The sequence below is a fragment of the Harpia harpyja genome, chromosome 4 (genome assembly GCF_026419915.1).
Source record: "Harpia harpyja isolate bHarHar1 chromosome 4, bHarHar1 primary haplotype, whole genome shotgun sequence".
NCBI lineage: Eukaryota > Metazoa > Chordata > Aves > Accipitriformes > Accipitridae > Harpia > Harpia harpyja.
Window position 1 is genome coordinate 63,498,533 of NC_068943.1, and position 23,788 is coordinate 63,522,320.

At 41.7% G+C, this 23,788-nt stretch overlaps 1 protein-coding gene across 1 annotated transcript in view; it reads right to left on the reverse strand.

Moving 5' to 3' along the window:
• Positions 1–23,788, reverse strand: part of SGK1 (serum/glucocorticoid regulated kinase 1) — a 79,502-nt gene that overhangs the window by 33,746 nt on the left and 21,968 nt on the right. Inside the window, exon 2 of the mRNA XM_052784419.1 lies at positions 20,189–20,404. Coding sequence (XP_052640379.1) covers positions 20,189–20,404 — 216 coding nt within the window. The remainder of the gene's footprint in view (positions 1–20,188; positions 20,405–23,788) is intronic.

Sequence of the window (23,788 nt, forward strand, 5' to 3'; positions counted from 1 at the left end):
GGGACGGCGGTATTCGGCAGCCGGAGAGAGGAGTGAGAACATGTAAGAGAAACAACCCTGCGGACACCAAGGTCAGTGAAGAAGGAGGGGGAGGAGATGCTCCAGGCGCCGGAGCAGAGATTCCCCTGCAGCCCGTGGTGAAGACCATGGTGAGGCAGGCTGTCCCCCTGCAGTCCATGGAGGTCCACGGTGGAGCAGATATCCACCTGCAGCGCGTGGAGGACCCCACGCCGGAGCAGGTGGGTTCCCGGAGGAGGCTGTGACCCCGTGGGAACCCCGCGCTGGAGCAGGCTCCTGGCAGGACCTGCGGATCTGTGGAGAGAGGAGCCCACGGAGCAGGTTTTCTGGCAGGACTTGTGACCCCGTGGGGGGCCCACGCTGGAGCAGTCTGTGCCTGAAGGACTGCACACCGTGGAAAGGACCCATGCTGGAGCAGTTCGTGAAGAACTGCAGCCCGTGGGAAAGACCCACATTGGAGAAGTTCGTGGAGGACTGTCTCCCATGGGTGGGACCCCACGCTGGAGCAGGGGAAGAGTGTGATGAGTCCTCCCCCTGAGGAGGATGAAGCAGCAGAAAATAACGTGTGATGAACTGACCGTAAACCCCATCCCCGTCCCCCTCTGCCGCTGGGGGGTTGGTAGAGAATCCGGGAGTGAAGTTGTGCCCGGGAAGAAGGGAGGGGTGGAGGGGAGGTGTTCTGAGATTTGGTTTTATTTCTCATTACCCTACTCTGGTTGATTTGTAATAAATCAAGTTAATTTTCCCCAAACTGAGTCTGTTTTGCCCGTGACGGTAATTGGTGAGTGATCTCTCCTATCCTTATCTCGACCCACAAGCTCTTTGTTATATTTTCTCTCCCCTGTCCAGCTGAGAAGGAGGGGGAGTGATAGAACGGCTCTGGTGGGCACCTGGCGTCCAGCCAGGGTTAACCCATCACACCTAGTTTGCAAAACACTTTTTTTTCTCCAGAACAGCCACAATATAAATACCCCAGTGGGATCTGAAGGATGCTTTTCCGAGGAGAAGCACCAAGAATGACAAGAATAATGTTCTTCAACTGCATTTATTCAAATCATATCCTATCACATCTTTGCTATATAACAAAAAAGCATTTGGTGTAGGTGCTTGTTATTGGAAAAAATGTCTTCCATTCATAAAAGGAATCTTTTATTCAGGCTGCAACTTTAATTTTCAATAAACATCATGGCTTTGCCTTGGTAATTGTCAAATTGTGGGAGACCTTATTATTTGTGACAAAGTTTTGTTCCACTAAGATTTTCAGGGAAGGGAGAACCAGATATTATTGCTGTCCTAAAAACTTAGTTAAAACAGAGCACAAAAGGCTGGCTTTGGATCTAAGAGGAGAATTACTAACTGCATAAGATTTTGTAAAACTTGCAGCTGATCAATACACATCCAAGCTATTTGTAAGTAGCTCCCATCTAACCTGCAAAAACATGACCTGCTTCCAGAGCTTCCTTGACCATTGCCAACAGACAGAAAATGCATCTGTCTGCAGAAGGAGAGACTGGATTAACTGTGTTTTCCACATGTTTTTGAACCAATCTGACTGTATCCCAGCTGAAGCCAAGCTCAGGTACATAACTGAACAACACTCTGTGAATCACAGCTTTTGTGATTCATTGCCTTCAACAGTGCAAACCAGAGCCGTATTTAATGATGTTGGGAAACAGATCTGCTTGAATGGGACTGGCTGATGTAACATGCTGAAGGACTGTGTTGTGGCTTGCAGGACAGGCAGCCAGGGACAATGAAACTGCAAACCGTTCAGTTACTGAAAGGGTCTTTCCTCTTGAATAAACAAAGTCACGGGGGAGCAGCAGTGAAAATCAGCACTTTTCTTCCCTACACTTACATGAAATTTCACCTGTGCTTTATCTACAATAGAACTGTACCAGTCCAAACAACGCATAAGGATGTTATTTGAGCGGTAAAGGCCTTTTGGATTGCTCGTTATAAAGCAGCCAACAGCTTTTGTTATGATCAAGTGGTGGAAATAAGAGAACATTGAATAGCAAATAAAAAAAATAAAAGCCACTTTTTTCTCTGGTAAACTCTTAGTTTAAAAATTCATTAAAGCCAGAATATTAGATCCAAGGCTTCTTACCTCAGATTTTGAAAGATTTTGAATTAAGATTCAGATTCATATATGTGTTTTGCTCCACGGGGCCAAATAAGAATCTGGAGGCTAATCCATGCTGAATGGAGAGGAAATTCAGGTGCATGTGTGAATTCAGAGTTACAATCACAATGACTGTAGAGCCAGAAGTAGCCAGTACAATAATCTTGTCTGATATTCTGCGTTATGTAGCTAGAGAATCTTACCAGGTTTATTGCTACCTCACCCCTCTCAATTCTGGCATCATTTCATAACTGCTTTTCAGTTCAGGATTTCCAGTGATGGAAAATCCACCCTTTCTTATATGAGTTATTTGTTCAATATTTTTTTCACTTTTTTCGTATTGATTGCTTTTGCTTGATCTTCCAGTCACAGGATACTTTTATGTCTTCTTTGAAGAGCTTTGTGTTAGGAGTAGCTGGTCTACCAGGGAGATATTTGTAGGCCACGGTCAAGTTGCCTCTCAAACTCATTTTTGATGAAGTCATCATAGCCCTCTCACTGAGGGTTAAACAATCTTGCATTTAGCACAGGGAAAAAACACACACAGTTCCTAAAATGTATCAAACAGACCTGTAAATTTAAGCCCTTGCAGTTGCCTCACAATAACATGTACCTACATCCTAAATCAAGTTCAGAAAAAAAAATTCCTTTAATTAACATTAGCTGTGTTTTCCAAAACAAGGCAAAGTGTTACAGAAATGGAGCTCATGTCTAGACTATCAAAAAATAAAATTTATTGCCATTTTTCTCTTTTAATGTAGATTTTAGCAGATCAATGCAACGACTACAATTTAACTATCACAAATAAACTAATGCATCATATCCTATAATAAAAGTGATAAACTGTGCCTGAAATAATTTTGTGTGGGGTTTAACTCTATTAAGTAGCACAGTGGAGTAAAAAAGCTGTATGCAGAGCTGACACAACACTCGCAATAAACAAGGTATGTTGATTAGAGAGGACAGAGCTTCCACACATTCACAGGGTCCCTTGCAGCTGTGGATGTCTTCCAAGGCTCATAGTATACTTCCCTTTTTTCCAGGAATCAGCCTGAAAGTATCATAAGACTGGATTTTCTGGTCCTTGCTGGCTCTAACCACAGCAGAGTCATTCAGTTGTACATTATCCCACTCTCATCCACAAACAAGTGCAGGGAAATGACTGTTAACTGAATTTACTTCAGGTTTGGTTTAAGATTTGGGCAAAGGTTGGGGTCAGTTCTCACTTTGCCTGGACTAGTTCTCTGCCCTGGGTGTTAAAGCCTTAGAAATAATTGGTGACCCTTGCATGCTCAGCTTGCTCTGAACTGCTTCTGACCTAAGCAAGAAGCATTTTTCCATGGATGAGCAAGTGAGATGATGTCTCAGCAACAAACACCTGCCTAAAATCATAGAATCACAGAATGGTTTGGGTTAGAAGGGACATTAAAGATCATCTAGTTCCACACCCCCTGCCATGGGCAGGGACACCTTCCACTAGACCAGGTTGCTCAAAGCCCCAGCCAACCTGGCCTTGAACATTTCCACTGATGGGACATCCACAGCTTCTCTGGGCAACCTGTTCCAGTGCCTCACCACCCTCACAGTGAAGAAATTCTTCCTTACATCTAATCTAAATCTAGCTTCTTTCAGTTTAAAGCCATTACCCCTTGTCCTATCACTACATGCCCTTGTAAAAAGTCCCTCTCCAGCTTTCTTGTAGGCCCCCTTTAGGTACTGGAAGGCTGCTGTAAGGTCTCCCCGGAGCCTTCTCTTCTCCAGGCTGAACAAACCCAGCTGTCTCAGCCTGTCTTCATAGAAGATGTGCTCCAGCCCTCTGATCATCTTCGTGGCCCTCCTCTGGACTTGCTTTAACAGGTCCACATCCTTCTTATGTTGGGGGCCCCAGAGCTGGACGCAGTACTCCAGGTGGGGTCTCCCGAGAGCAGAGTAGAACTTACGGTGACAGTTGTTCTCTGGCTGTTCAGTCACATAGCACATATTGCCAGGGAAAAAATGCTACTGATTTTGCTTCAGATACTAAGTGCACTTACTGTGTAGGCAGTTTACTGACCCTCTAGACTATATCCTCACTCTGTCCTAGGCACTAGTTTAGAAAACTAGTAGCAATATTGTATTGTTCTCTGTTTTTCTGTACATGGGAAGAAATAAAAGTGACCACTCATGCAGTGATGGATGCCTTCCACAAGCCAGAGACAATTGATAATATGTGGCATCTTGAAGTACCGAGCCTAAGGGTTAACTGGGTAATCATTATCTCCATTTTACAGATGGAAAATCTAAGTAACAAAGAGTTTGAAGACTCGTTCAAACTTAAATCTCAGTTCAAAGAAACTGGAATAGACTCTAGTTCCCAATCCTCCCGATTTTCATGATGAAGTGATATCCCCTAATACATTCTTACATAAGTATGACAATCAGTTTACACATACAGTGGGTTTTATACAAATGGAGAAGCCCTTTTTTCTGCATATTTTCTTGATGCGCATCAAGCACTTGGGGATCCTGTTTTCAAGGCTTGTGGTTCTGCCATGTATTCAGATACAAAGGGACTGAACTCAGCTAAGAGAGGCAGCGGATCTCAAATCCCACTAGCAGGACTAAGAAGATGTCAAAACTTCATGTATATGGGGCTTGCTTAGAAACAGGGGTGAATTACTCAGGAACAGGGCTAAATTTGTTTCTGAATGAGTGCTTCTGTTGTATCACAGCTCCAGGTCTTTGCAGCTTGGTGAGAGGATGTGAAGGATAACAGCTCCAATTGTGTGCGGGGCCCATACTGAGCCAGCTGTGATTTACAGCTGTTGAGAGAAACAGGAGCAAGTTATCTGAGGGGTGCTGTGAGTCCTATAGGCCTTCCTTGGACTGGTAGTGGCCAGGTTTCCAGTTCTGGCCCCAAATGCCACTGTAGCCTAACCCCTTTTACAGCCCCTAGCCCTGTGCAGTGTCTATGCTAGCAGTGGTGGGGAGCTCTTTACAGACATCTTGATCCCTGTGTACAAGGACGCTGGCTGGCACATCCTTTCCTCTTCTCTGAAACACAAACGTATTTATACAGGAAGAGGAGCAGATATGCTTGACCGAGTCACCATCCCGGGAGATATTCAAAAAGCGAGTGGACAGGGTACTCCAGGACATGGTTTAGGGGGCATGGTTAATGGTTGGACTCGATGATCTTGAAGGTCTTTTCCAACCGAAATGATTCCATGATTCTATGCTTCTATAAGAACAGAAAATGAGGACGATGGAGCAGCAGACAAGTACCTTGACCCACCAGTAGCAAGTGCACGATGTGCTCATCAGCTGTCCTACTGCATCAAGACTTCCATTTACATTGCCTGAGATGTACATATCCCAAGGAAGCCAAACAACCTTTGCTATATGGACAGCTTCGACGTCCTACTAACTTTGAAGTGTTGATATTTTCATAATACTGCAGTTCAGTGTCATGACAGCAAGATCAAGTACATATGTTTGTAAGAAAATATTATCTATTGTGCATGAATTAATATGCTGTACTTAGGTTTGATCCTTTTTTTCTTAGTACCTGATTGTTCTCCCTTTCATTTTCTCTGCTAAGGAATCATTTGACCTGAAAATAAAAAGGAAATGAGGCTGGTTAGAAGCAAAGAGGTTTTGGAGAGTGACTGTCTACCTGTGCTATACTTTAAATCATATTTCCATTAATTTCTGACAGCTCAATGACATAGTGAGGAACTGATCCTGTTCTCTGTTTAAGACAATGGAAAATCTCACTCTGTCTTCAGGGTTCACCTCTTGGGGAAAAAAAAAATGAAAGGACACATTCTAGCTGGCACAAGCGATAGTTTCATTCACAGAGAACGTGACATTTTAGCTGCCTGATCTTTGTTACAAACATCTGCAGGGAAAGAAAGTAAATTAGCAAAATGTGTCCTTTTTTACTTAGGTTCATTTAAGGTTGCAATGTTAGTTGCATGCATGTTCAGAGGAAGAAATGAAGCAAAGCTTTATTTCTGTCATTACAGTTGAGCTGTATAGGCAATATAAATGGATGTCCACATAATGCCATTGCTGTCTGGTGTGTGTGCAAAACTTGAAATGGAATTGCGTGCAGCTCTTACAGGTCAATGTTATTCTACACCCACATTTTGCAAGAGGTGGTGGAGGTGGAGTGATACTGGCCTGATAATGAGGGCAGTGATCGTTGTTTGCCGCTTAGAAACAGGAACAGAAACTGAAATAACTTGAACAAATAGGCTATGGCTACATCGGGGCGTGATTAGCTCTTATCAGTGGGTTTCTTCTGGATCTCATGACAGGAGCCAAAATCAGGAGGGTCACTCATGTAGGTTAGATAAACTCTGTATGCAACGTATGTCCACTGCATCAGAACCAGTCAAGGAGATATCCCCCACCTGCATAACAACGGCTCAGTCCCAGCACTGGGGAGTGTAATGGAGTGGTGTGCTCAAAGCACTGTGCCAGAAAATCTCTCATGATGTATGTGGTCACAAAAGCACTTATGACATCCTTTGAGTGACTTCAGTATGGGGTCACCGAGTGTTAGGAATACTGGGATCATTTTCCAACACTTTCCTGAGTTTGGCTGGCTAGGCAGTGTAGGTGTCCAGCATCCTATCCCTCCCTGCTCTTGCTGTCAGCCACCCTGCTTCCGACACAACACAGATGTATGTTAGTATAAACATACACGTTGGCATTAAGACATGACTTGGGGTTTTTGTTGGTGTAGATAAACTCTAAAACTTCATTCTACCCAAGAAATAAATTGAGGGACTTAAGCTATAAAGTTCTATACAAACACAGTTCTTAGCTGGATTGATGTTGTTTACACTGGTCAGCCATGCAGCAATACCCAGTTTGGCTGGAACCTTGTTTAAAACAGATTTAAATCCAGTTTCTTTGCTCCAGTTTCTACCCACAAGACAGGCTTTAAGGGAGGAATGAATGGGGCCTGTGTGGTCCTTGCAGTCTGGCTTTGCATTTGCAAAGGGTCTTATTTCTGAACATTTCACAGTTTGATATTTGATGGTGTGATTATTAACAAGAGTTGATCTTGCACAAAATGGCTGGCACATGGTGTCCAAAGGCTCAACATAAAGGTTCAGTACTGTTTAACATGCAACTACTTGCATGTCTACTGAGCATATATGTTGGTCCTTAGCCTCTGCTGCTGTGGACTGTCTCTAACCATGAGTCTTGAGGAGTAAGGGAAGAACAAGGGACATTTCACTGTTTATTGAAAATCATAAAAGCACCAAAACAGGTCTTTTGGATGTATTTATAATTTCTCTTCCAACTCACTTTATCTCTAGTCATAGCACCAAGAAAAAGGGGACTTGTTAAATTGGAAAATGTTTAACACACTGCTAAGTGTAAACAGTTATTGCAGCTCTGGAAGGCAGTTGCTCCTTTTTTTCACAGTACAAGTATACGCTTGCATTCAGAGTTACCCAATCAGATATGGGAATGCTGGTTGCATGTACTTTCATAGCTATGTATGTCCCTGATGAAAGTTGCCAGTTGTGCTTAGAGAGTCAGAAATTCAGTTTTTTCATTCCTTCAAAAGATACGTACAGCATGCAGGTGGTCTACTTTCCAGCTGTTCACAAAACTTTAAAGCAGATGTAGCATAACCAGTCTTCCATCGTTACCACTGAGGCCATCAGCAGGATTCATTGATTTATGAATTGTGGCTTTGGTCCAAGAAAAGCCTATGTTTCTCCCCCATGAAACAGCATTCTTAGTGAAATGATCGATACGATCCTAACCCACCCAAATTTGGCAACAATCAAGCTGGTGTCAAACAGATTTTGAGGTTGTGACAGAATTGAACAAGTCTGTTACTATCAGCCTCACCACAAGGCTGCTGCCAAGACACCGAAGATTCAAAACTAAGTATACACAGCAGTTTCACTGAAAGAAAAAAACTATTGACAAATGCTCTAGGAAGGCACTGGCACTTTTTTTTTTTCCCTAAAGTTCTTTGTGAAACTTAGAAAGGGACATCTTCTAAAGATCTGCTGACAGCTGGTTAAGGAAACTGGTATAGACTTATCTATCTACAAATATTCCTATAGGCCTAATTTCCACTCCTCTCAGTATTTCTGGAATGAAATGTGAGGAAGAATCGGGCTGCTAATGGGATACATGGCACTGATACGAGCTGAGTTTTGCAGCAAGAGACTTGGAGAGTGTCCAAATTGCCTTTTTCCTGTGCTCCTCCAGTTATAGTCTGGGGTGAATGGTAGGCTCAGCATGGTCTTCATTGTGTGCTAATGTGGTAAAAACATAGATTCACAGCCTACAGTAGCAATCCCGTAGCTATAAGAGGACAAAGGGGACAAAGACTGCAAACATTGCCACCACAGGCAAGCCTGGGAGGACAAGGAGGAGCCAGATCTGCTGGTAGAGTATCTTCTGAATTGAGTGTGAAATGCCCCTCCAAATGCAGAGGCAAAGCCCTGGACTGAAACCATGGGAGTGGGCATAACTAGCTCAGGAAATGGCTGGTTTGCAGTTGGATTTCATGTTCAGTTGTGCCTGTAAACAGGATCCTACAAGAGGCACACTGTAAAGGAGGAACTACCTGAGCATAACAATCTTTTATGGTGTATCCATGTCTTGCAGGGATTAACGCCCAGTTACTTATTTTCAAAGATTCCTCCCAAAACTGTAGAGTGTGGAAAGTATTAAGTAGCGCTTATTAGGGCGGAAAGTTAATCTGCAATTCATATGTGAAGTGATATCCTGAATGTGTGATGTGTCAACAGCCATATAACCTGTGATAAAAACTTTGCTTGCTGCACAGTTATGTCAGCCCCATTTCACGTGGCTTTCAGATGTTGATGTGGTAACAAAACTCTGGTCTTGCATGTGGAGCATGCATGTGGCTTCTGCTCTGCAGATCACACTGACACAGTATTGGCAGAAATTTTTCTATTTCCTCTTCAGGACAAAATTGCATTGATCAAAGCTGAAGAATTTGAAATTCCCCTCCCTGCAATGCAGTTGCTATATTATCTGAAGGGAATATGAACCAAAAGAAGATGGTGAAAACTAGTTATAACTAAAAAACTTCACTGTAGAACAGATACTCCCTTTTTATAGTATTGCCTTGTGTGCTCCTAGAGAAGGGATGATACAGAGAGTATTTCCTTTTAAAATTTGTCATCCCTGAAGGTCACTGCCAAATAGCTTCAATTCCACCTTTTAAGAAGTGGGTATTATGAGACATAATGAGCAAAAGTTCCTAGAGGCACTACCAGCTCCGAGTGCCCCAGTTTCTGAGATCCTGGCTTGAGGTCTTATGTAGTTCCTTGGCACGAGGAGTGTTTCTCACTCACCTTCTGCAATGTTTTTAAAGAATAGCTTGGTGCGCGTGTGTCCAAAAGCCAAAGTGCCTAAAATTGCTGGTCACTTCTGACAACTTAGTATCAATGTACATAATCAAACCTAATATTTTTATAAAATGTTACTGTGACACATTAGGAATATAATGAGCATAGTTTACTGACACACTGAATTTAAAAAAGAAAGCCACCTTCAGAGACAGCTGAAACTGAAAACCTTGTAGCATTTCAGTGATGTATGGCAATATGAAAGCAAAGCTAAACAAAAAACCTCCAGACTTTCAATTCTGACAAAAACAACTGGTGATTGAAGTAAGGTACACAGATTTCTGAAATTCTTCCAGTTATAGTAATCGGATTTTAAAGATACTTTTCAGATATATGATATTTATCTTGACAGAGCCTTACTCAACAGTTTCATTGTTTCATGCAGTTCCCTTTGGTGCTTTGAAAAGAAAGCAAGTTTGTTCTTTTCATCTGTAGCCATTCCCTCAGTAGCTGTCATTTATTATGTAGAAAAAAGGATTGTGTTGTATTTCTAGATGCATTTGGCTTTGCGTGCAGCTATATTTTTTTTTCAGTAGATGTAACTTGGGGCTTGGGGAATTGTTTTGATGAAAGGGCCGCTTTTTAAGCCAAAATATCTTTATCTCTCAAAAAGTCTCAGTTCCTGTGGGCTAGATCAAAATAAAGAAACCCTTAAGAAACTAAACATCGTCGTCTTAATAATGCTAGCTTTTAGACATCTGTTTTCTAGGGTACAACCTGTAACTCTAGGTGTATAGGTACCTCTGCAGGTACCTCTTTAGAAGTGCTAGATGCTTCATAATAAGAGTAACAACAGCCACTATACTGACAACAGAGGGGGAAATCATTAGCATTAGCTAACTCCTTCCTTTTAAGAGTGTTTTTTGAAAAGCATGTCAAGGACATCAATCCCTCTTTTTATCTAGTAGCTGAGGCCTGACAACAAATGCTCCAGTTGTGACAGGTCTTGTATTAATGTCTTTTCAACCTAGAGAAATCAAATCTGTTTCTCCTGCTTTACATGAGGTTGCCTGAAATAGAGTTGCATGCCTGATGCCTTGGCCACTCTCAAGAATCAGACTTTGGGAAGCAGACAGGAGTGTAGGTTTCCTTCTCAGCTACAACAGTGCTTCATCCCACAATTCCTTAACACAGAGATAAACCTTGCAGCAGTGAATGAAGCCCAGGAATCATCTAACCTGGAAGGGTGTTCAGGCAGCCTTGCCAAGGTTTCAGCAGGCTACCGGCTTTTGTGCGTGCTCTTACAGAGAGATACAGCTGCAAAAGGAGGCGTTCACAGTATCCTCCATTTTCACCTAACCAAGCTTATTACTGAGTAGTAGTTAGAAGATGCTTTGGGAGCAGGGACGTGTTTGTTTTCCCCACCTACCAGATTTTAAAATGTACCTAAATTGCAGTCTCTGCTTTCCTCAGACTTCCACCTCGCACTTTCAGCAATAATACATGAGAGATACCCACTCTTAGCAGCTCTTCCTCTTATCTTTCAAGGGCAAGAGTGGATCCTATGGCATTCTCTTGAAGACCATTCTTGCACGCTAATCCTCCTTCATGGTTTAGAGAAACACATCTAGCCCCTTTTTGTGTTTTCTACTTGCTTGCTCAGCACTATTCTGTAGCACCTAATTCTGTCTCTACAATACAGAAGACAAGTATTTAACTGTAGGCAATGGATTCCGCTCCAGAAGACAGGTGTTGTCATCAGGTGCTATCACACTCCTCTTAAAATGTTTATTTGTTTTATCACATTTGTAGTTTGTTTGTTGTTTATAATTTTTTGTTGGCTTTTTGGGTTTCTTATTTGTTTTGTTTTGTTTTGTTTAATCTGTCTGTAAATCCATTTATCTGCAAAGACAAAAAAATTCTTTGTTGCATAGGAAAGCAAACCCCACATGGTTTCACATGACAGCTCACTGCTAAGGATTTCTTAATTAGGAGGGTTTGGCTTCATTTTCAGTTCCGTAAAACTGGTCATTCCTAATTTATAGAAGTCCCATGGTCCTGACTCCCTCTTTTTCAAGACTTTATAGATGTCAGATGGGATTACTCTCCCCCCAGAGCTCTCTATCAGGAAAATGTGATACTTCTTTTCCTCCAAAATTAATTCCCCAACTCTACGCAAAACCAGCAAGGGATGTTAAAACCAGTGCCGCCTTTGCCAGTAAGGCTCCAAAATGGTTTTGAAATAGTGTAACTGTTATGAGTCTGAGTAGAGTTTTTTTTGTTTTAATGGTAATGTCAATGTGATGTGACACAATATAGGCCATGCAAATTCTTTGTGCAGCTGCACTGCTGCTTTGGAAATAATTATCTTTCCATTAATGTAAATGGTCAAAAAAGTAGACTTATCATGCATCTTTCAAATCCATAGAGTGCATTACAGAAACTCTTTTAGAACATCCTGTGCTGACTCTTCAGAGGGTGAAAAAGACTTCACAAAATGGAAAGGGTATAATTGGATACAGAGCAAGTACACTGTATTAAGATAGGAGACACTGAGGAGTCCTGGGATCTGGGAATTGCATTAAATTATCTTAAATGAGCAGCATGCACTGTATTAACTAACATTATAATAGGATTTTCTGAATGCATGACTTTACTATGGAGGTCTTAGGCAATTGTAACCTCTTTGTGCAAAGAGGAAAATTCTACATAAAAGGTTATCTGGAAGTTCTAGACGGAAAAATGCTGATACTTATTTATAAACTGCAAAGGAATGCAATAGCTGTAACGCACTAAGATGAGAACAAAATTACTCACTGTGTTACTCATACTGACCAAGACACTTGGGATGTCTTGTGATATCAGTGGCTTCTTGGGATAGACAGACCAGCATATATAGGCGAGCTGGAGGAATAAAAAACCTTCTCCTTATGGAACATGTTTTTGGGTCAGAAATACATTTCTTTAGAAAGAAATAGCATACAAGACTTAGTCCTGCCGATCCTCGAAAGCACAGTCTAGACAGGCCATGAAATAACCTTTGATGGAAAGAAGGGGAATCAAATGGGCCAGGGGAGGAACTTGTTAGGAGGGTCAAGTCAAGGAGGTTTCAGCTCACCCCTCTGCTCCAAGCAGTCCTGCTGGTGACATGGCCCTGGCCCCAGCCAGGTGGCAGAAGTGGCCCTGCAGCTGCTCCTGCCCTCTGCATCCCACTTGTCTTTGTGCAGCCCTGGACCCCCTGACTATGTTAGAACATGGCTTATTGTTCCCCTGGTGGATGGGCTTGAGTTTGGTTTTAAGTGATACTCAAGTATTTTACGGACCTAGTCTTTAGCGGTCTGCATGTGGTCTCACGCACACGTTTGTGAGAGAGTTGTTTTATCTTCAGTGCTGTTACTTTTTAAGAGAGCAGTATTAATTGCCTGTCAGATTGTTTTTATGACCTTGTCACACAATGCAACAGACTTCTTTATTTATCTATTATGAAACACTGAATTACCTTCAAAATGAGCTGAAGCAATGATTACAAGATGGACAATAAACAGATTAAAATCAGACTCCAACAGAGGAGAGCAACTCTAGTTGTCCCTGCTAAATATAACCTTTGAAGACCAAATCAATCTAACACAGTGTTAGGCTGCAAAAAATATGTTCTTTTCAAACAAAGTGCTCTTTGGCTGGTTTTGTTCACCTTCTTCTTTGACATCAGGTACTAAATGTTGCCAGAAGCAGGATTCTGGAGAAACAGAGAACATCATTGTTCCATTCTAGTAAGCAAATTTATTGACCTTATGTATCTGGCCACTTGCTAATCGGAAATGAGCCTTGTCTGTCCAGCATGACAGGACAAAACTAAGCAGAAATTTGGTCTGCGGTGTCTGGCCCAAATTCCTCACACTCACTGTGCTGGGTATTTGCTGGTTACTACCACCAATGTAGAAATTAACTTTTCTACATACTAATACATACTAATATACTTTTCTCTGATCCCTGTGACTGTCAGCAAAGTCATTGGGATCTCTGAGTGGAAAAGGTGCTAGATAAATGCCATATTAAAAATAAAAATAATTAAAAAAAAAAATTGAGAGAGATAGAAAGAGATGTCATTTCCAGTCCAGGTATTATGCAAACTCCGTGGAAAGTACAATAAATCATCTTCCAGCTGCAGATATCCTCAGGGAAAACCCTTGACAATTATTTTCTTTAAAATAGGAGATATTTTAATTATTTTCAGTAGTGCTGCACCAGCATTCAAAAAAGAGGAAAGCATGTTTTTGGTTTTTGAAATTGACTTGTCCAATTAATTTACTAAATGTATGGCACTAGAACAGACCTGTGATGTATGTACAAATGCCTCACTGCATATTTGTAAAGCAGATGATTGATGTATCGCATCATTTCTTTGAGCCATGGAACTGATTTATATGCTCCGTGCTATATAGACATTCGCTTTGTCAGTTGGGACCGTAAAAACCCCCACAGGCAATTGTCTGCTATTCAGTCTTTGCCATTCACTGAAATTACACACAATTTTAGCCTGTGCATTTGCAAACTGTGCTTTGCCATTTCCATTTGAAAACGCTTTTGTGTTAAACATTTTTGACTCGTCTAAATAAATATTATCCATAATAACCCTATATCAATCCATTACAAAACCATGAAAGTACATACTGCATTTAGATTTAATCCCTGAAACAAAGCCTGTTCCCACCTCACTCGCATGTTGCTTTCACAGCTGATCTCACAGCTGCTGAGAAAGCTGAGCAACAGATAAATCTAAGATTGCTTTTCATCTTGCTAAAGCTATAGGATCTGCAATAAAATCACATTTGAGTCACTAGTCTTTGGATATACACATGATCAGATTCCTAAAGTACAGACACCTATTGGCAGATACATAAGCCTGTGCTTATGGGCGGAGATATGTATTCAAATGTTCTCAATTCAAAATTCCATCAAAAACCCATTAGTGACACATTTATATCAATAGCTAAAAGAGCTTTAGTGCAGTCAGCTAGAAACAACTATTTAGAAAATAGCTGTAAGCTATGCTGGTAAAAATGAGTTTTCCATTTGAGACTGTCAACTTGCAGGATTAAGGTACAACTTTGACTTGTGATGATCCAGAAAATATAGACTTTCTGCAGCCAGAGGTTGCTGAATGGAGTGAAGTACAAAATACCTTCTCTACTATTCTAATTGCTCATATTGAACCACTTGCTTCTCTAAAACTCTCTTTCATTTTCACAGTGCTATAATACAGATTATCTCTCTGTATGTCACTCTTACGAATACAAGGCGCAGTTCCCAGACTCAGTGGGATAAGCCCCCATCCTCCAGTGTTACAGGATGTAGCAAAATATACTCTGAAATCAGGAGTAACCAAGTGTAAAGGCAAGAACATCCTACACGTGAATACATTAAACTCCAGCTGTAAATGAGTTTGACTCTTCTGTTTTGACAGACAGTGCCAGATCTCTGTAACTCTTATGTTTAAAGTCTGCTTGTAATGTTCAGTCTTTTATACCATATACAAGATTTTCTCATTGTATCTATGCTATATGTTAGCTTAAATGGAAACTTTTAAATTGTTTCCCATTTTTGCTTTCTAGACCTATCCCTGCTATTTCATTGTTGCAGTGGAGCAGGCAAATAAAGGGCTATATTTTTTCTGGAATGAGTTTAAGAATATGGTTATTTTCTTGCTAGCAGCTTTTCCTGGTTGCAAGAAGGGACAAAAGGGAAACAAAAACTCATTGAGATGATCTTCTTAAGTGTTTCCCAGATCCCTGTGTGGGGAGATTCCAGCATGCACAAGAGAGACAAGGTTTCTTACACCAAAAGTCAGCCTGAGCTGTAGGCTCATTTGACCACTGGCCTTTTTGTCTGTCCTTTCCTCCTTGGCGATCTCTTCCTAAAGGGTCCTAGTTACCAGAGCCTCTACCAGCCATTTCAAAGTGGATCTCATTATATAGATGAAGGGAAAGAATGATACAGCTTGGCCTGCAAGGCCTTTCCCAGGCATTTGTTGCCCTGGTACCGCTGGTCTGTCCTCAATCGCACTAGGCATATTTATTTCCCTTCCCTCCCTGTATGTCTCCATAAGGGCAGAAGTAAATTCAGTGAATGGAGGGCTGTACTCCTCAACAAATGGGTAGAGGGTCTTCTTTGCTGAGCATTGGATTGACCTGCTGAGCTACCCTGAGCTGAGGTCTTCAGTAAGCTACTCTCTGTGGCACCCAGGGCTGCCTTCTGGAATAATCACAGTTAATTTAAGACCCTGCAGGGTATACTGAGTATTTCTAATTGTTCCATCAAAGTGCATTACTGTGTTTCTCTCTTTATCAAGTGTAATCTGCCATCAGGTTGTTAATTTGCCTAGGTTCATTAAAGGCTCTCACAGTCCTCTCCAGATTTGATTTCTCTGAACAATTCTATTAACTGAACTTCTTTTTTTTCACCTACTATTATTTTCCAAATTATGTTTTATTGTAGCACTTTTCACATATATTGGTTGCAGAATTAATTGTCCCATACTGGGCGTTCAGGATTTCCATTTCCTCTATTGTGTAGGTGCATATGTTTGTGTATTAACTAGCACTTATCAGGGTGTAAATCACAGGTGCCTCATTGCCAATGCAGATCATTAAATGTAGGGGAGCTTTTTATCCAAAATGGGTGAGAAAACCACCCTTCCCTAAAAAGCCCAATCAGATCTGTCACCAAACTCTTTCTTTACAGAGAGCTAGTCAGATATTTCTTTTTCTTATCTCCACATTTTCCTAGTCCATTAAAAGGCATTTATTTTTATGATGCCCCTTTACACAATGTATTTCACCTGAAACATACTCTTACCCCATTTCAAATGCAGGTTTCTAGAAGCTGTATGTTTTTATAGGAGAGATTAATAAGTAGAACTATCTCAAATAATTGCCCAAACTTTGGCTTGGGTACATTTTTTTCAGCATTCCTCATCTCTGAAGCAAGACTTGAAATATAGTAAAGTGCTGAAATCTGACTGAAATCAAGAGCTTTCCTATACACAGGAGCTTTGAATGGTTTTTAATAGTAAAATAAATTCCTGCTATTGAACTAATCACATGATCCAAAAGTGTCTTTGAGAATAACTAACTTCCAATAAGCTGCAAAGGACTTATCCAAAAAGGTGGCAGCACTGAATTCCCTGCAGCCCTAAGCAAGACTTTCCCGATGCTCCTTCACAAAAGACACCAGGCATGGATGTACTGCGGCGGGTGGAGGAAGATGGGGCAATTCCCGCAGCAGCCTCCATCTCTTTTCCACCACCAGCCCCACAGCAGTGACAAGAGAGGGTGAAGAGACCAAAACCCTTTGCCAGACCCACCATATCGCACCTGATGTGGGGACAGATCCCTTCTGGGGCTGGTGGGGCTCAGTGCCCCGCTCAGCATCCATGAGCCCCCAGTCACGCAGCGGTGGCCGTGCCCAACAGAGAGATGCTCCCGGCAATTTAAAATCACGTTACTGCATGGAGTAAACACATTAGTTTGCTCTTTCCCTCCTCTTTTCCCTTAGCTACAGGCAGCGTGGGGTTTTTGTTTAGCTTTGGAAAGAAAAGATAGCTCTAAACATTCAGGGCTTTGGTCTACTAGATAGAGATGTGTCCGTGGCACTTCAGGACAAATGCCAGCTGATAGATAGGGCAATAGGAGCTTTTTACACAAAGAAGAAAGAACAGAACAAGCCTTGAACATAGCTGTTGGGTCTGTTTGAGAAAAAAAGAAGATATTTTGAGCTCACTAGCAAGGTCTGTTATCTTTTGCTTATTTACAGAAAGGTCTGAAACAAGGGCATAACAATACAGTGTAAGTGGCATATACAGATCACGGAGAGTATGAAGGATTTTTGTGTGTGTGTACGTGAGTACGATTTACCTCTAATAACCCAGCTTGGTAAACCCTCACCTGAGAGATTTAAATCACCCCCGATTTTCACCATGTTCCCCTCTCCCCATTTAGTAGACTGCTAAGCAGGTCTAAATGGTGGTTTGCTCACCCTTTCAAAACCAGCTTATTTACATGTGGTACTCATTGTACAGCGCAGCAATTTATTTTGAAAGGGAATTTACCCTTCTCATCAAGCCAGTGAGTTTTATGCAACCTGAAGTATGTAGATAGACATGGAAAAGCGAGGAATGGTTATTGTAAATCATTACCCTGGCAGTGGTCCAAAGCCCTTAGGGCTTCAGCTGTTACACTGGTAGAGCAGATATAAGCTTCCATAGAACTAATCCATGTCGGTTACAAAACCCAATAATATACCTATGTAAGTTAGTCTTGTGAAAATTAGCATGGTTTTCTGGCAATGCTTGAAAATTATCTAGTCCACTGTATACAATGCGGAAAAAATGTCATAAAAATGTAGAGATAATACACTACCATACAAATAATAGAGGAGACTTAGTAGAGGTTACATCAGTAATCATTTATAAACTCCAGCTGACACATGCCTGAATAGAAAAGCCTGGGAGGTGGAAATGGAAGCATATCATAAGAAAAAATCTCATTATTTAAAATACTTTCATTTTCAATATAATCTTATTTACGTTAAGTCAATTTTTAAAGACTCCACTACATAATTACCATCACAGTAAACAAGCAGTAGTGATTTTTTTCCCTGGTTTTGTGTTGGAAATAAGAATAGAAGTACAGACAAGTGTTCCCTTGGGTGATGTGGTTTAATCAGATTGTTTTTTATAAGGCCTTTTTCAAACTGATCAGAATAGCCTGAAACATGTCAGAGAAAGCTTATTGCCTAGAACAAGCCTTTAATGATATTTCACAGCTGATTTCTTTGTGAATTAATTTGCCCTTGAGCAAAAGGACAGGGTCAGTAGGACCCTTGTACGTGTTGGTGTGGGGCATAGCACAAAGGAACTATAATCACTGAACCAGCACCCAGCTGCAGTATTGAAATCAACAGAGAAGGAAAACTAATGGGGAGAAAGGGACAAGAATTAGCCAGGAGAGACAACTGGCACACCCCAAGCTCCCTGCTGGCTTAACAGAGACCACGTTCCCTTCTCCTTGAAATACGGACTATGTCTGTTCAAGTTCATTGCTTTAAAGTGAAGGGAGTTATCTCACATTTATGCAGCTCGTGCCATTTGTAACCCCTGAACAGAATCTCACCCAGCAACTCTAAGCCTGGAAAAGATCAGACATGGAGCTCCTTCAGCCTTTATTATTAAAAGCTTCCTGCCTGGTTTTACTGTAGAGAAAGAGGCAGTGACCTTACATTTAATCACATCAAAGACTCTGTGCTTTAACTTACTTAAAAGACTCCTTATGCAGGATAACTTTATCCAAGGCGTCTTTTGCCAGATGATGTTATTTTTAAAGCAGCATGCAAAATACCCCTCTTGCTGCAGACTCCAGCTGCTGAGTAAGCAGCCTCTCCACTGCCTGCAGTAAGGAGACTGAGGGAGAGGTCTGGGGGAATCTGTGTTCAGCCAAATCTATCCCATATGCATGTAAAACCGAATGGAAATCAGTCGTGAGGCCCTACAGCTGTATAGGAGTACATGTGATTTACGGCAAGGCAGCGGATTTGCAGAATCCTCCGTTCTTTGGCGCTTTCATTTTTTAATGCTTCAGCCTGAGCAAAGATAATCTTCTTAATGAAGTAAAATGGAGGAGTAATTAGCTCCTCCGCTTGTGCATATGTTTCACCAAAATGTCTTTGCTGGATCTCTGAATTGCACAGGACTTCCATTTTTACCTGCTGTTTGACTTTCCCTGTTTAAAAATGCAGCAGATGTAGCATGAAAAAATGTTTCTGCTGTGAGCTGTGTGCTAAGGCTCTGATAAATGCCTTGTCACATTTGCTCTGCTTTGTACTTGGAAAGATTCTTATTTGTTTGCTTTTATGTTTCTACAACTCTCTCCTTTCTTTTGTGCACTGTTTCCAGGCAGGGATGGTTCTGTCAGGGAAGGTGGGCTCTGAGCAAAACCTGCTGTTCTGCATTTGGCTTTTCTCCACAGGGATTAGGTGGAGCTGAATGATGAATGAAAGGTCTGAAGTCTGCCTCAGAAAAGCCCCTTCCTGACCATTTCACCTCAGACCCTTACAGCTTTGCCACCTTCACATCTGTGTGCAACTGCCCAGCACTATACGCAGAATGATGTTGTCATTTATAACCCACTGGCATGACTCGAGGCAAACCAGGGTTTCCCTTCTGCTTAAAAGACCCACTGAATTGTTCACCTCCAGCTCAGGAAACTCCCTGAGCCAAATTCTTATTTCTAAAGAGAAAGCTAGATGTGCTTTGGGGGGGGAAGAAGGGTGGTCTTGTAATTGTGGGGCAGAAGGGAAAAAATTAACAGTTCCTGGTCCTTCTCATTATCTTGGAAGGATAACATCACCTCTCTGCACCTGAGTTTCTGTAAAACAGGGAAATACTCCTTAGTGTTACTACTGATCTGTTCAAATACTGAGAGACTACATCACAGCACTTTTGTGAAGAACCCTTCATTCCTCATGCTGTCCGTGGGTATCAAAGTTCAAGGTAGAAAGCAGAGCCCAGATGTGCACAATAGCCTTGGTCAGCAGAGTTTCGGATTTTGGAGAATGCCCTCTCTCTAAGGGAAGCACAATCTCGTAAGTACAGACCAGTTATCAGTGTGAAAGATGTAAACAAAGTATGGGGGAGGAAAGAGTGACTTACTTTGCTGCTTCTCTGGCTCTCCCAGGAGCAGGACTCAGCCTCCTGAGGAGCAATCCCTCGCTGGAAAGGGTGGTCGCTCAGGCAGGTCTGGCACAGTGGAGGCTCGAGCTCCGAATCCCCTGGAGGTAAATGCATCACAGTGGACGTCGGGTATTTGAGGCTGGCATGTGGGTGCTTTTCAACGCTGACCACTGGGCTCTTAATCCACCTTCGTACCTGCCAACACAGAAAGAGGTTATGGACTCTCTTTGCTTTATGACAGCGGCTGGGATGGTGCAGCAGGGCTTCTGATGCAGATAAAGGCACAGATTAGGGAAAATAATCAGATACCATATAGGGTCAGGATCAGTTTTCTATAGGAGAAGGTACTAGGCCATGTGAGGGTATATGTGTGAACACACACCATAGCCAGGCTGTTTATGCTGAGAATCATTTGCTGCTTTGTGCAAGTCTGCTATACGTTTATCCACAATAGAAAGTTTTCAGGCTTTATAAAGATATTAAAATATACAGTACTGCTAAGAAGAGAAAGACAACTACCCAAAGCAAGTACTCCCAGCCTAGACAGCTCAATTCCTCCTGTGGAGAGAAAGCAGGCTGTTTTTGCAGGTATACAATTGTAACACTATCAGCTTTCTGCAGTCCTTTTTCAACAGCAATAACTCTTGTTTCATCTCTGACTTCATATACTGTCTCAGCAGTTTCTGTGCCTCCTGTCACTAGATTCAAGAGTCACTTTCTCATGTTGACCCGCCCCGAATTTTGACCCTGACTCCTCTAATCTGCCTTCCCCTGCCTCCTCCTTGTCTCTGCAGCTCCCCGGCTAGGAGCTGGTACACTACAGAAGGAAGGACACTATTTACGAGCATGATATGCTGTGCTGGCAGGGCATGATGTCAGCCTTGTGTACTTTGTTTGCTCTTCCCTTCACTTCTCTGACTGTCTGTTTTCTGCCATGTGAATCAAAAGTATTGGATTTTCTAACACGGTAAGTGAGGAGTCAGAGACCTTCCTGAGCTCTTTTTCCAAGTCATTTTGTACTATGAAAGCAAAGAGCCCACTATATGAGCTGTGCTATATTTGCACTCAATCTGATCAAAACTGTTTCACTTGAATGCGAAGGATAGATAGGGACATATCAGGATATGTTTTACCAGCCCAGAGAGGGAAGGCTGAGACAGCCAGAGCTGACAGCCCAACCACCTTTGCTCTGCGAGCTGAATCTCCCGTCCGGGCAGGGGATTGGGGCAGGGCTGCAGGGACTCACTCTGGGGTGCGCAGCCCTCATCTCCCTCCACTTCTGCAGGGGTAAGCCAGAAAAAGCACTTGGCCTCGGCATTGCCATGCTTCATTAGGAGATGATATTTGCCATTAGAGGATGCTTTACATCAGGAAAATAAACATTTTACGTTACATTAGTCATAAGCATGATGCCAAGTGTTTGATTAACAGTGGAAGTCTATTTCGCAGCAACTGGTTACCAGGATCACGAATGATAAACAAACAGAATGAAACATATCTAACCAGCCTTCTGCTGGTGACTCCTCCGTGAACGATACACCCGCAATTGCCCTGCTGTGCTGACATGCCGGAAATCTCAAGGTTAGGAAAATTTCTCTTCCCTCTCTATGGAAACCAAGCAAATAGATGTCCTTCTGTGGGCAAATGACCCACTTCCCACTGCATTCCCCATTTGAATTTTTTCGCAACATCAGTTCATGTGGATGACATTAGCCCCTACTTCCATGCTCTGGAGCATCCCTGAAATGTCAGCCCCCCTTTTGCTCACTATAGTTCTTGGATGCTGTAGCTGGCAGGTGCCATGTCTGCGTGCTTTTGTAACAAATTTTGCAGAATTGAAACTCAAGTGCTTAAAGTTCTGTGGAATCATTTTTCCAGGATGTTAAAACCATATATGTTTTTTATTGAACTTCTCTGCTTTTATAATTCCTAAATTCCCTACTAGTGCAGAGAGATTGTTGGCTCACCATTTTCCTTATCCAGACTTTTTTAGCTTCAGGTTGGTGGGTTGAAGTTGTAGGGGGAGGGGTTATTTTTTTCAGATTTCATTTCAATAAACATATTTTGAAACTGATCTTTTGACTTTGGCAGATTTTAAACACATTTATTTTTGCCAAGCATAATGGATTCTATGATTATTAAGCACATCATTAAATATATTACTCTCCCCAAGTAAATTCATGGTTGTGTGTCTTGATCTAATTCCAGAACTTGGTATGTTGAAAAGAATAATTATATTTCTGGTCAAAAAACCATGCTTGATTTTCCAGTGTAGCTTTATTATGGGAAGCATACTACATATTTAATGCGACTCTGAGAGGAGTAAATGACTGTTCATTTTGTCCTTTTTAAGTTAGGCCTGGTTATCAGTTAAGTCTCTTCTGACCTGGTTCTGCCTTTCTTCCTTGATGTCCTGCATCTTCAGTCATATCATTATGGGTGCACACAGTGCAGAACCGTGCATGAAAGAAGAACCAAACTGACAGCATAGAGGGGCCTGGGCTGCAATGACCTGCAGGTTCAGTTTTTCTTAAAAATTCAAGGGACTTGGCCCAGTCTTTTGCTCGAGACTGCTCAATTGCATACAGAATCAACTCAAGCAGGAATTCAAATGCAAATCTGGGTTTGAGGTTTCATTAAGACCCAATGATGTGTGGTTTTATGATTTCAAATTCAGGGCATTTGCAGTGACACAGTTAATCAATAATTTCTATTGTAGCTTCACCTGTTGTTTCACTGTCTTGTGTTTCCATTTACAGATCTCTAGCCTGCCTGTGTATTAAGAAGCATTCAAAATGTGACCTGAGTACTCCTGATGATACAGCAAAATCTGTCTGTATCAGATGATCTTGTGGCTGTACCTTTCAATGGCAATGAAATATACATTCAGCAGAATAATGATCATAAATTAAAAATTATCCACTAGTGCTTTACCTTGTGTGAAAGTAAGTAACAGGGCGTGCATTTTATGAAGTTGCACACACCCAAGTGTAGGTGGCATCATCTGGCTCTAGCATCAGCAAGTGGTTCCTGAGTTCAGGGTGAATCCTAAATAATTTTTCTTACTATTGTTTATTCCAGGCTGAGTCCTGGTTTTAACTCAGGTACACACAGGTACATTTTCTCTGACTGACATTTTGTTGCTTAAAAATGTTGGATTAAACTGATGTTTTCACATGATAGGTCCATATTATTTATACGTTGCAGCCTGTACTGAGAGATGAAGAAGTAGTATGATTACGAACACTGGTCTGGTCATATTGTTGTTCTGTTTAATGCAGCAGGGTTTTGGGGAAACTAAGCTGGGAAAATTTCTGGAGCATCCAGCTTTGAGATTGAATGGACTAGCAGGATATTTTTTTTAAAAAGGTTGGAACCAGTTCAAATAGGTTAGCACACCCACAGTTCAAATGCACTGGCAGCAAAAAGGTTTGAAACAATTCTAGCTTTCCTTCATTGGATCAGGCAAAGTTCAGGTTCATATACCTCCAGCCACGTCTGCCTCAGACCAAGATGCTGTGCTGACTCAGCGAAATACACATAACATTTCAATAAACTTAACTGAGTCACTCTGAAAAG